The sequence below is a fragment of the Scyliorhinus torazame genome, chromosome 24 (assembly GCF_047496885.1).
Source record: "Scyliorhinus torazame isolate Kashiwa2021f chromosome 24, sScyTor2.1, whole genome shotgun sequence".
NCBI lineage: Eukaryota > Metazoa > Chordata > Chondrichthyes > Carcharhiniformes > Scyliorhinidae > Scyliorhinus > Scyliorhinus torazame.
Genome location: NC_092730.1, coordinates 13,972,664 through 13,986,370, shown reverse-complemented (window position 1 = coordinate 13,986,370; position 13,707 = coordinate 13,972,664). Strand labels below are relative to the sequence as shown.

Here is a 13,707-nt window from a genome sequence, read left to right as displayed (position 1 = left end):
GTGGCACTGGCACTTACTGGGGTGCAGGTGGCACTGTGTGCTGGCACTCACTGGGGTACAGGTGGCACTGCGCCCTGGCACTCACTGGGGTACAGGTGGCACTGGTACCCACTGGGGTACAGGTGGCACTGTGTGCTGGCACTTACAGGGGTACAGGTTGCCCTGCATGATGGCACTCACTGGGGTTCAGGAACCCTGGTCACTGGCACTCACTGGGGTACAGTTGCAACAGTTGGGGTACAGATCCAGGGGTCAATGTGCTCACTGGGGTGCGGATTGAGCTGTAAGCTATTCCAGGGAGCCACTGGCCCAGAGGTATGTCCATGTGGGTTCACTGGATGAAACTCCATGGAATTCTTCTGGCTCCTTGTCTGGTAGAGCAGCCGCCATCTTCGAGAATCGTCAGTTTATAAAAATAATACCTGGAATACAGGGGGTTGGGTTACGGGGAGAGGTTACACAAATTAGACCAGTTTTCTCTAAAACAGGGCTGATCTGATCAAAGTATTTAAGATATTTAACAGGGAAAGACAGGGTGGATGAAGATAAACTATTTCCACTAGTTGGAGATTCTAAAACTCGGGGGCATCGTCTAAAAATTAGGGTCAGACAGTTAAGGAGAGATGTTGGGAGGAACGTTTTCAATCAAAGCGGGATAGAGGTTTGGAATTCTCCCCCACAGGTGGCAGTAGATGCTAGAACGGTTAATACTATTAAATCTGAGAGAGATTTTTGTTCAGCAAACTTGGCCCCGTTTGACAGGCCTCAGGAGGTAGGCCGCAGTTCAGCCACGACTCCCTTGAACGGCGGGACAGGCTCGAGGGGCCGAACGGCCTCCTTCAGCGATTCAGCCGAGCCAGCAACGGTGGCCGGGCCATCCCAGAATGCACAGCGACGCCGAAAGCCCTCTATTCGGAGGCAGTGGGGGGGGGTGGGGGCCGCCCCTCCTCGCCCTGTTCCCTCGAGCATCCCTCGAAGCAGTTCGCAGCCCAAAAGGGGCACCAAATACGGTGCGGTCGAAGCACAGAACGATCCCACGGAGATCACGCTGATTCTTAATGATTAGGGATACATATCGGCCTCAGTACCCTAGAGAGGACCCCCCCCCGCTCCCCTTCGCGGAATAGTGGCCATGGAATCTTTGCAATCTACCCGCGAGAGATCAAAGAATTTACAGTGCAGAAGGAGCCCATTCAGCCCACCGAGGCTGCAGCGACCTTCCAAAAGGGGACCCGACACAGGCCCGCTACCCCCCCCCCCCCGCCCCCACAACCGGCCTATCCCCGTAACACATCCCTGCACACTGAGGGGCAATTTTAGCCCGACCGATCCGCCCATGGACATATATACGCGTACCTCTGGACTGTGGGAGGAAACCGGAGCACCCGGAGGAAACCCACGCACACACGGGGGGCCGGGGGGGGGCGTGCAGACCCCACACAGACAGTCACTCCAGGCCGGGTATCCAACCCGGGGTCCCTGGCGGTGTGAGGCAGCGGGGTGGGGCTGGGCTTGACGTCCGCGGCAGCTTTGAAACCCGGGTTAAGGGAGCGATGCCGGGCGGTGGGATCCTGCTGTGCACTTCAGCGCCAACAATGACGGCGGAGATTGAGGACGCCCCCCCCCCCCCGGGCCAGCGACGACACCCCACCCACTCGGGAGGCGGCCAGAACGAGCGGAGACAACGCGCGGATCCACGGGGCCGGGATACAAGGACCAAGCTATAACGGGAGTGACGTGTTGGGAAAGGCACCGCCCCCCCCCCCCCCTCCTCATTCGGGGCCCACCGACCAGCCGGCGCCCCCCACTGGAAGGAGTGGTCTGCTGCCGGCCTACTTACCCAGATCCAGGTCCGGGGGAGCGAGTCCCACATTCTCCCCACTCCCCGTGGGAGCGAGTTCCACATTCTCCCCCACTCCCCGTGGGAGCGAGTCCCACATTCTCCCGACTCCCCGTGGGAGCGAGTCCCACATTCTCCCCCACTCCCTGTGGGAGCGAGTCCCACATTCTCCCCCACTCCCTGTGGGAGCGAGTTCCACATACTCCCCACTCCCTGTGGGAGCGAGTCCCACATTCTCCCCACTCCCTGTGGGAGCAAGTCCCACATTCTCCCCACTCCCTCTGGGAGCGTGTCCCACATTCTCGCCCACTCCCTGTGGGAGCGAGTCCCACATTCTCCCCACACTCCCTGTGAGAGCGAGTCCCACATTCTCCCCCACTCCCTGTGGTAGCGAGTTCCACATTCTCCCCCATTCCCTGTGGGAGCGAGTCCCACATTCTCCCCCACTCCCTGTGGTAGCGAGTTCCACATTCTCCCCCATTCCCTGTGGGAGCGAGTCCCACATTCTCCCCACTCCCTGTGGGAGCGAGTCCCACATTCTCCCCCACTCCCTGTGGGAGCGAGTTCCACATTCTCCCCCACTCCCTGTGGGAGCGAGTCGCACATTCTCCCCCACTCCCTGTGGTAGCGAGTTCCACATTCTCCCCCATTCCCTGTGGGAGCGAGTCCCACATTCTCCCCCACTCCCTGTGGTAGCGAGTTCCACATTCTCCCCCATTCCCTGTGGGAGCGAGTCCCACATTCTCCCCCACTCCCTGTGGTAGCGAGTTCCACATTCTCCCCCATTCCCTGTGGGAGTGAGTCCCACATTCTCCCCACTCCCTGTGGGAGCGAGTCCCACATTCTCCCCCACTCCCTGTGGGAGCGAGTTCCACATTCTCCCCACTCCCTGTGGGAGCGAGTCCCACATTCTCCCCCACTCCCTGTGGGAGCGAGTTCCACATTCTCCCCACTCCCTGTGGGAGCGAGTTCCACATTCTCCCCCATTCCCTGTGGGAGCGAGTCCCACATTCTCCCCACTCCCTGTGGGAGCGAGTCCCACATTCTCCCCCACTCCCTGTGGGAGCGAGTTCCACATTCTCCCCCACTCCCTGTGGGAGCGAGTCGCACATTCTCCCCCACTCCCTGTGGGAGCGAGTCCCCATTCCCCCCATTTCCTGTGGGAGCGAGTCCCACATTCTCCCCCACTCCCTGTGGGAGCGAGTCCCACATTCTCTCTACACTCCCTGTGGGAGCGAGTTCCACATTCTCCCCACTCCCCGTGGGAGCGAGACCCACATTCTCCCAATCCCTGTGGGAGCGAGTCCCACATTCTCCTCCACTCCCTGTGGGAGCGAGTTCCACTACTCCCCACTCCCTGTGGGAGCGAGTCCCACATTCTCCCCACTCCCTGTGGGAGCGAGTCCCGCATTCTCCCCACTCCCCGTGGCAGCGAGTCCCACATTCTCCCCCACTCCCTGTGGGAGCGAGTTCCACATTCTCCCCACTCCCTGTGGGAGCGAGTCCCACATTCTCCCCCACTCCCTGTGGGAGCGAGTCCCACATTCTCCCCCAGTCCCCGTGGGAGCGAGTCCCACATTCTCCCCACTCCCTGAGGGAGCGAGTCCCACATTCTCCCCACTCCCTGTGGGAGCGAGTCCCACATTCTCCCCATTCCCTGTGGGAGCGAGTCCCACATTCTCCCCCACGCCACTTGGGAGCGAGTCCCACATTCTCCCCCCACTCCCTGTGGGAGCGAGTTCCACATTCTCCCCACTCCCCGTGGGAGCATGTCCCACATTCTCCCCACTCCCTGTGGGAGCATGTCCCACATTCTCCCCCACTCCCTGTGGGAGCGAGTTCCACATTCTCCCCACTCCCCGTGGGAGCGAGTCCCACATTCTCCCCACTCCCTGTGGGAGCGAGGTCCACATTCTCCCCCACTCCCTGTGGGAGCGAGTCCCACATTCTCCCCACTCCCTGTGGGAGCGAGTTCCACATTCTCCTCCACTCCCTGTGGGAGCGAGTTCCACATACTCCCCACTCCCTGTGGGTGCGAGTCCCACATTCTCCCCACTCCCTGTGGGAACGAGTCCCACATTCTCCCCCCACTCCCTGTGAGAGCGAGTCCCACATTCTCCCCCACTCCACTTGGGATCGAGTCCCACATTCTCCCCACTCCCTGTGGGAGCGAGTCCCACATTCTCCCCACTCCCTGTGGGAGCGAGTCCCACATTCTCCCCACTCCCTGTGGGAACGAGTCCCACATTCTCCCCCCACTCCCTGTGAGAGCGAGTCCCACATTCTCCCCACTCCCTGTGGGAACGAGTCCCACATTCTCCCCCCACTCCCTGTGAGAGCGAGTCCCACATTCTCCCCACTCCCTGTGGGAGCGAGTACCACATTCTCCCCCCACTCCCTGTGGGAGCATGTCCCACATTCTCCCCACTCCCTGTGGGAACGAGTCCCACATTCTCCCCCCACTCCCTGTGAGAGCGAGTCCCACATTCTCCCCACTCCCTGTGGGAACGAGTCCCACATTCTCCCCCCACTCCCTGTGAGAGCGAGTCCCACATTCTCCCCACTCCCTGTGGGAGCGAGTTCCACATTCTCCCCACTCCCCGTGGGAGCATGTCCCACATTCTCCCCCACTCCCTGTGGGAGCGAGTTCCACATTCTCCTCCACTCCCTGTGGGAGCGAGTTTCACATACTCCCCACTCCCTGTGGGAGCGAGTCCCACATTCTCCCCACTCCCTGTGGGAGCGAGTCCCACATTCTCCCCACTCCCTGTGGGAACGAGTCCCACATTCTCCCCCCACTCCCTGTGAGAGCGAGTCCCACATTCTCCCCCACTCCACTTGGGATCGAGTCCCACATTCTCCCCACTCCCCGTGGGAGCGAGTCCCACATTCTCCCCACTCCCCATGGGAGCGAGTCCCACATTCTCCCCACTCCCTGTGGGAGCGAGTCCCACATTCTCCCCCACTCCCCGTGGGAGTGAGTCCCACATTCTCCCCACTCCCCGTGGGAGCGAGTCCCACATTCTCCCCACTCCCTGTGGGAGCGAGTCCCACATTCTCCCCACTCCCCGTGGGAGCGAGTCCCACATTCTCCCCCACTCCCTGTGGGAGTGAGTCCCACATTGTCCCCCACTCCACTTGGGAGCGAGTCCCACATTCTCCCCACTCCCTGTGGGAGCGAGTCCCACATTCTCCCCACTCCCTGTGGGAGCGAGTCCCACATTCTCCCCCACTCCCTGTGGGAGCGAGTTCCACATTCTCCCCCACTCCCCGTGGGAGCGAGTCCCACATTCTCCCCACTCCCTGGGCGAAATTCTCCGTTATCGGCGGAAAGTCCGCCGATCGGCGCAAAAAACGGCGCAAATCCCACTTGCGTCACCTCAGAAAAATGGGTCGATAGTCTCCGGCCCGGAATGGGCTAGCAGCGACGTAACGGGATCCGCGCTTGCGCAGTGGTTCACGCCGTGCAGCGTCATACGCGCTGCACGGCGTGACGGCTCATAAGGCCGCGCTGCTCCCCCCCACCCGACCGCAACACCCGACTGGATGGCTGGCCGTCGCTCAGCCCCGAGGTTCGAGTCACGCGATGTGGAGGCGCTGCTGGACGCGGTGGAGCAGAGGAGGGACGCCCTGTATCCCGGGCACGGCCGCAGAGTTGCTCCACGCCACAGCCAGCGTCTGTGGAGGGAAGTGGCAGAGGCCGTCACCGCTGCGGCCCTGACACCACGGACAGGCACCCAGTGCCACAAGAAGGTGAACGACCTCGTCAGAGCAGGCAGGGTGAGCCTCCCCATATCCCCCCCTCCCCATATCCCCCCTCCCCCATATCCCCCCTCCCCCATAACCCCCCTCCCCCATATCCCCCATATCCCCCCTCCCCCATATCCCCCCTCCCCCATATCCCCCCTCCCCCATATCCCCCTCCCCCATATCCCCCCCTCCCCCATATCCCCCCCTCCCCCATATCCCCCCCTCCCCCATATCCCCCCCTCCCCCATATCCCCCTCCCCCATATCCCCCCCTCCCCCATATCCCCCCCTCCCCCATATCCCCAAGTGAATCCAGCCCTAACCTTAACCTCTGCAATGCACGCGCAACCGATGGCGTGCATTCATATACCTGCCGAACACTGTTGCCTTTTACCCCTGCCACCCCCCCCCCCCCCCCCCCAGGAGAAGCGCGCACACAACAATAGGGAGCATGTGAGGACTGGAGGAGGGCCCGCTGATGAGAGGCCACTGACCGTACACGAGGAAAGGGCCCTGGAACTGGCTGGCGGACCTGAGGACCGGGAGGTTGCTGATGCAGAGGTCGGGGCCCCACGAGCAAGTGAGCCACCGACAGCCCGTCCCCATATCCCCCCTCCCCTATATCCCCCTCCCCCGTATCACCTGATCACTGCCTGATGTCTAACCATGCATGCTTCATTGTGTATCGCAGGACCAAACGTCCAGGCACCCATCCCCGCAGATGCAGACCGCCCGCAGGATGCCCCTCGGAGACCACGGGAGACGGAGAGACCCGCACCCTCCAGCATGCGACGCCCGCAGTATGCCCCTCGGAGACCACGGGAGACGGAGAGACCCGGACCCTCCAGCATGCGACGCCCGCAGGATGCCCCTCGGAGACCACGGGAGACGGAGAGACCCGAACCCTCCAGCATGCGACGCCCGCAGGATGCCCCTCGGAGACCACGGGAGACGGCGCGACCCGCACCCTCCAGCATGCGACGCCCGCAGGATGCCCCTCGCACACCACGGGAGATGGAGAGACCTGGAGCAACAGGGAGACGACACCCCCGTCACGTGCGGGAGCGACCACCCAGCGATGAGGGGGGCAGCCACAGGCCCCCGTCACATCCGAGCCAGGACACCACTACCCAGGACACCACTACCCAGGACACCCCTACCCGGGACACCACTACCCAGGACACCACGACCCAGGACACCACTACCCGGGACAGCACTGCCCAGGACACCCCTACCCGGGACAGCACTACCCGGGACACCACTACCCGGGACAGCACTGCCCAGGACACCCCTACCCGGGACAGCACTACCCAGGAAGACGAAATACCGGACAGTGACTCAGAGTGGATGGGTGGAGACGAACCCCCACCCCAAAGTGCCATGGACTCAGAGTGGGACGAAGAGCACGACACAACGCCACTGCTGTCACCAACACCCTCCACCATCGCAGAAACACTCACCACGGTTGGGCACTTTAGTGAGGAGGCGTCTGGTACACTCACTGGTGCGCACAACACAGCCGTCCCGGTACAGCAGGTGGAGGTAGGAGCAGCAGAGGGACCGGGCGGTCGGAGGGCAGCCCAGGCCAAGCGAACATCTGCCGCCCAGATGGATCCCGGGTTCCTGCAGTTACCACACCCACACATAGATCCGATGCAACCACCGAAACGGAGACGAGCGAATAGGGTGACGGGCGGCTTGCGGCGGCTGCGGTCGCAGGTGGAGGAGTCCACCCGCGTCCAGGAGCTGGGAGTGGTCCCGGTCATGCGTGCCACCAGGCTGACACCCGCCGCACGGGTGGCGTCCGCGGTGGAGGCAATGGGTGCGACGGTGTCAGACATGGGGAACGGTTTGCGAGGCCTGGGGCCTTCCGTGCAGGCGGCGTCTGTGGCCCAGGAAATGGCTGCCCTCTCACAGGAGGCCATGAGCCAGTGCCAGCGCCAGATGGCAGAGGCGCTCAACGCCATAGCCCAGTCTCAGCAGGCCATGGCCCAGTCTCAGCAGGCCATGGCCCAGTCTCAGCAGGCCATGGCCCAGTCTCAGCAGGCCATAGCCCAGTCTCTGCAGGCCATGGCCCAGTCTCAGCAGGCCATGGCCCAGTCTCAGCAGGCCATCGCTGAGGGCATCGGCGCCAGTGGCCATGCTGCGAGCCGGCGTCGCACTGTCACAGACAGGGTTTGCCAACACCCTGGGCTCCATGGCTGCAAACCTGCAGACCCCTGTCGATACCAGCACGGGCCTCCAGGACTGGCAGCGCCAGATGTCGGGGGGGCGTCGGATGGCCAGTCCGTTCGCATCCCCCACCCATGTAGAGGCCTGGGGGCCATCGGGCACCCCGAGGGAGGAGGAGGTGGTATGGTCCGTCCCGGCTCCCTCTGTAGGGGAGGTCCCGGTACACCGCGACACCTCGGACTCCCCCCCTTCTGTCCCAGGTGCATCAGGTGGGCAACGGGCAGGACAGGCTGGCAGCTCGCCATCCCAGACGCCCGGGCCCGCAGCCTGGCCCATCTAGGCCAGGACGCCCCAGGAAACGGCCGCCAAAGGGGTCCAGTGTCAGAGGGCAGGAATCACAGGAGTCCACCTCCAGTTCTGCTGTACCGTCTGGGGAACCACGTAGACGTAGTCAAAGGGCCCGTAAGGCCAAACAATTAGACACTGAGTAGGTTGGCACGGGTGCAGGGCACAGATGAGTTTTAGGCGCTAGGGCACGTGCATGAACTCCTTTGGTTATTAAAGTCAATGTTACACCTACCGAAGCTGCCTTTGTGCTCTGTCCAAAGTGTGCGGGGGGTGTCATGTACGTTGAGCGCAAGTGTGTGTGTGAGGGGTGGTCTTACCTCAGCCCAGGTGAGTCTGCCCCCTTCCCCCTGGGCCGCCATCAACATCCCCCGGGCAGAGGACGGGACCGTGCGCTGCAGTGTCACAGCCGCATGCAGGGATGGTCCGGGTGGATGGTGGTACTGTGGCCATGGGTTAGATATAGTCCAACGATGTAGAGCCAGGAGCTCATCGCAGGGCGGGTTGTCATCATTCTCCATGGCCGGCGATAGACACGCGTCCACCCGCAACTGGGTGAGCCCGGCCCGTTGTGCCGCCGGTGGATCGGCAATGGGGGGGGGGTGGTGTGCATGCGGGTGGGGTGTGTGGGGTTGGGGAGGGGGGTGAGGGTGCTGGGTGGGTGGATGGGTGGGGGGTGTGGGTGGTCGGCTGTTGCCATGGTGTGCGGTCTGTGGCCATACTACCCGATTCCCACGCCCATCTAGTCAGTGAAGCGGGCGTCTATCAGTCTGTCCCGTGCCCGCTGGGCCAGCCGGTAACGGTGGACAGCCACCCGCCTGTGTCTACCCCGTCTGCCCTGACCAATTGCCCCATCCCCCTCATCTGGGGAGGACTGGGCCTCTTCCTGCTGCTCCTCCACTCCGCCCTCCTCTGCCTGCGGCACATCGCCCCTCTGCTGGGCTATGTTGTGCAGGACGCAGCACACCACAATGATGCGACCGACCCTATCTGACCGATACTGGAGGGCGCCCCCAGAGAGGTCCAGGCACCTGAAACGCATCTTCAGCACGCCAAAGCACCTCTCGATCACTCCCCTTGTCGCTACATGGGCATCATTGTAGCGGTTCTCCGCCTCATTGCGTGGCCTCCGTATAGGCGTCATCAGCCACGATCGCAATGGGTAGCCCCTGTCGCCCAGCAACCAGCCCCTCAGCCGGGGATGGCGTCCCTCGTACATGCCGGGGATGGATGACCGCGACAACACGAATGAGTCGTGTACACTGCCTGGGTGACGGGCGCAGACGTGCAGGATCACCATGCGGTGGTCGCAGACCACCTGTACGTTCATTGAATAGGTCCCCTTCCTATTAGTGAACACGGCCCTGTTCTCTGCAGGTGGCCGCACGGCGACGTGCATCCCATCGATCGCGCCCTGGATCATGGGGAACCCGGCCACGGCAGAGAAGCCCACGGCCCGGGCATCTTGGCTGGCCCGGTCCACGGGGAAGCGGATGTAGCGGTGCGCCATGGCATAAAGGGCATCTGTCACTGCCCGGATGCACCGATGCACCGATGTCTGCGATATGCCGGACAGGTCCCCACTCGGTGCCTGGAATGACCCCGTTGCATAAAAGTTCAGAGCCACCGTAACCTTGACGGACACGGGGAGAGAGTGTCCCCCGCCAGTGCCACGCAGTGACAGGTGTGCCAGCAGGTGGCAGACGTGTGCCACGGTTTCCCGGGTCATCCGGAGTCTCCTCCTGCATTCCCGGTCCGTGAGGTCCTGGTATGACTGCCGGGGCCGGTACACACGGGGCGCCCTCAGGTGCCTCCGTTGCCGTGGGGCCGCGACGTCCTCCTCCCCCTCCTCGTCCTGTCGGTCAGGTGTCCCTCCAGCCTGGGCGGCTGCCGCCTGCCCCTCTGCGGCAGCCTGCGCCGCCTCTCTGGCACGCTCCTCCTCCTCCTCCTCCTCCTCCTCCTCCTCATCCAGGGCAACATAGACATGAGCGGCTGCCACCACGGCGGCCAACATCGCTGGATGATCTGAAAACATGACGACCTGGTGGGGGGGAGGGGAACGACGACATGTCATCATTGCCCATATCCCCTCCTCCCCCCAGCCAGGTGGCATGGACCGCATGGGTCCAACTGTTGGAGGCTGGCACCTGGCCAGGTGGACCAACTCATTTGCCCTCCCATCACCCACCCCGGCACGGACCCCCCCCCCCCCCCCCCAACCTCCACCCCGGCACGGACCCCCTCCCCAACACCCACCCCAGCACGGACCCCCCCCCCAACCCCCAACCTCCACCCCGGCACGGACCCCCTCCACAACCTCCACCCCAGCACGGACCCCCTCCCCAACACCCACCCCAGCACGGAGCCCCCCCCAACCTCCACCCCGGCACGGACCCCCTCCCCAACCCCCAACCTCCACCCCAGCACGGACCGCCCCCCAACCTCCACCCCGGCACGGACCCCCCTCCCCAACCTCCACCCCGGCACGGACCCCCTCCCCAACCTCCACCCCGGCACGGACCCCCTCCCCAACCCCCAACCTCCACCCCAGCACGGACCCCCCCCCAACCTCCACCCCGGCACGGACCCCCTCCCCAACCCCCAACCTCCACCCCAGCACGGAACACCCCCCAACCTCCACTCCGGCACGGACCCCCTCCCCAACCTCCACCCCAGCACGGAACACCCCCCAACCTCCACCCCGGCACGGACCCCCTCCCCAACCTCCACCCCGGCACGGACACCCCCCCAACCTCCACCCCGGCACGGACCCCCTCCCCAACCCCCAACCTCCACCCCGGCACGGACCCCCTCCCCAACCTCCACCCCGGCACGGACCCCCCTCCTCAACCTCCACCCCGGCACGGACCACCTCCCCAACCTCCACCCCGGCACGGACCCCCTCTCCAACCCCCAACCTCCACCCCAGCACGGACCCCCCCCCCAACCTCCACCCCGGCACGGACCCCCTCCACAACCCCCAACCTCCACCCCGGCACGGACCCCCTCCCGGCACTCCCCCGGAGCCCAGCCTACTCTAACCACCCCCCCCCCCCCCCCCCGCCGCACACACACACGAGCCGAGACACACCTCTCCTCAGGCAATCAGTCTGCGGCCACGCCATTTCCTGCCCAGAGCCAACCCCCCAGGCCGTCACTCACCTCCTCGCTGGTCGGCGTGAGCCTGGAGCACCGGGTCACGCCGATGAAAAGGAGGTTTGATTCACGTCGACGTGAACGGTCATCACGTCGACGGGACTTCGGCCCATACGGAAGGGAGAATATCGGCAGGCCGAAAATCGGCTGCCTTGCGCAGACCCGTGACATTCTCCGCGGCAGCGGCGCCATTAACGCCCCCGCCGACTTTTCTCCCTTCGGAGACTTCGGCGGGGGCGGGGGCGGGGGCGGGATTCACGGCGGCCAACGGCCATTCTCCGACCCGGCGGGGGTTCGGAGAATGACGCCCCCTGTGGGAGCGAGTCCACATTCTCCCCACTCTCTGTTGGAGCGAGTTCCACATCCTCCCCCACTCCCTGTGGGAGCGAGTCCCACATTCTCCCCACTCCCCGTGGGAGCGAGTCCCACATTCTCCCCTGTGGGAGCGAGTCCCACATTCTCCCAACTCCACTGTGGGAGCGAGTTCCATATTCTCCCCACTCCCTGTGGGAGCGGGTCCCACATTCTCCCCCCACTCCCTGTGGGAGCGAGTCCCACATTCCCCCCCACTCCCTGTGGGTGAAAGTCCCAGATTCTCCCCGTGGGAGCGAGTCCCACATTCTCCCCACTCCCAGTGGGAGCGAGTCCCACATTCTCCCCATCTCCCTCTGTGAGCGAGTCCCACATTCTCCCCACTCCCTGTGGGAGCGAGTCCCCACATTCTCCCCCACTCCGTGTGGGAGCGAGTCCCGCATTCTCCCCCCACTCCCTGTGGGAGCGAGATCCACATTCCCCCCACTCCCTGTGGGAGCGAGTCCCACATTCCCCCCACTCCCTGTGGGAGCGAGTCCCACATTCTCCCCACTTCCCGTGGGAGCGAGTTCCACATTCTCTACACTCCCTGTGAGAGGGAGTCCCACATTCTCCCCCACTCCCTGTGGGAGCGAGTCCCGCATTCTCCCCCCACTCCCTGTGGGAGCGAGATCCACATTCCCCCCACTCCCTGTGGGAGCGTGTCCCGCATTCTCCCCCCACTCCCTGTGGGAGTGAGTTCCACATTCTCTACACTCCCTGTGAGAGGGAGTCCCACATTCTCCCCACTCCCCGTGGGAGCGAGACCCATTTTCTCCCCACTCCCCGTGGGAGCGAGTCCCATATTCTCCCCACTCCCCGTGGGAGCGAGTCCCACATTAACCCCCACCCCCTGTGGGAGTGAGTCCCACATTCTCCCCGACTCCCCGTGGGAGCGCGTTCCACATTCTCCCCCACTCCCTGTGGTAGCGAGTTCCACATTCTCCCCCACTCCCTGTGGTAGCGAGTTCCACATTCTCCCCCACTCCCTGTGGGAGCGAGTTCCACATTCTCCCCACTCCCTGTGGGAGCGAGTCCCACATTCTCCCCCACTCCCCCTGGGAGCGAGTCCCACATTCTCCCCCACTCCCTGTGGGAGAGAGTCCCACATTCCCCCCACTCCCCCCTGGGAGCAAGTCCCACATCCTCCCCCACTCCCTGTGGGAGCGAGTCCCACATTCTCCCCACTCCCTGTGGGAGCGAGTCCCACATTCTCCCCTACTCCCTGTGGAAGTGAGTTCCACATTCTCCCCCACTCCCCGTGGGAGCGAGTCCCACATTCTCCCCCACTCCCTGTGGGAGCGAGTCCCACATTCCCCCCCACACCCCGTGGGAGCGAGTCCCACATTCTCCCCCACTCCCCGTGGGAGCGAGTCGCACATTCTCCCCAGTCCCTGTGGGAGCGAGTCCCACATTCTCTCCACTCCCTGTGGGAGCGAGTCCCACATTCTCCCCACTCCCCGTGGGAGCGAGTCCCACATTCTCCGCCCCTCCCCGTGGGAGCGAGTCCCACATTCTCCCCCACTCCCTGTGGGAGCGAGTTCCACATCCTCCTCCACTCCCTGTGGGAGCGAGTCCCACATTCTGCCCCACTCCCTGTGGGAGCGAGACCCACATTCTCCCCCACTCCCTGGGGGAGCGAGTCCCACATTCCCCCCACTCCCCGTGGGAGCAAGTCCCCCATTCTCCCCAACTCCCTGTGGGAGCGAGTTCCACATTCTCCCCCACTTCCTGTGAGAGGGAGTCCCACATTCTCCCCAGTCGCTGTGGGAGCGAGACCCACATTCTCCCCACTCCCTGTGGGAGCGAGTCCACATTCTCCCCCACTCCCTGTGGGAGCGAGTCCCACATTCTCCCCACTCCCTGTTGGAGCGAGTTCCACATCCTCCCCCACTCCCTGTGGGAGCGAGTCCCACATTCTCCCCACTCCACTGTGGGAGCGAGTTCCATATTCTCCCCACTCCCTGTGGGAGCGAGTCCCACATTCTCCCCCACTCCCTGTGGGAGCGAGTCCCACATTCTCCCCCACTCCCTGTGGGAGCGAGTCCCACATTCCCCCCACTCCCCGTGGGAGCAAGTCCCTCATTCTCCCCC

The 13,707-nt window shown here is 64.0% G+C and overlaps 1 protein-coding gene across 1 annotated transcript in view; it reads right to left on the bottom strand.

The window, feature by feature from the left end:
* Positions 1-288: 288 nt before the first annotated feature.
* Positions 289-13,707, bottom strand: part of LOC140400198 (seipin-like) — a 94,150-nt gene continuing 80,731 nt past the window's right edge. The window contains exon 4 of the mRNA XM_072489664.1: positions 289-390. Coding sequence (XP_072345765.1) covers positions 289-390 — 102 coding nt within the window. The remainder of the gene's footprint in view (positions 391-13,707) is intronic.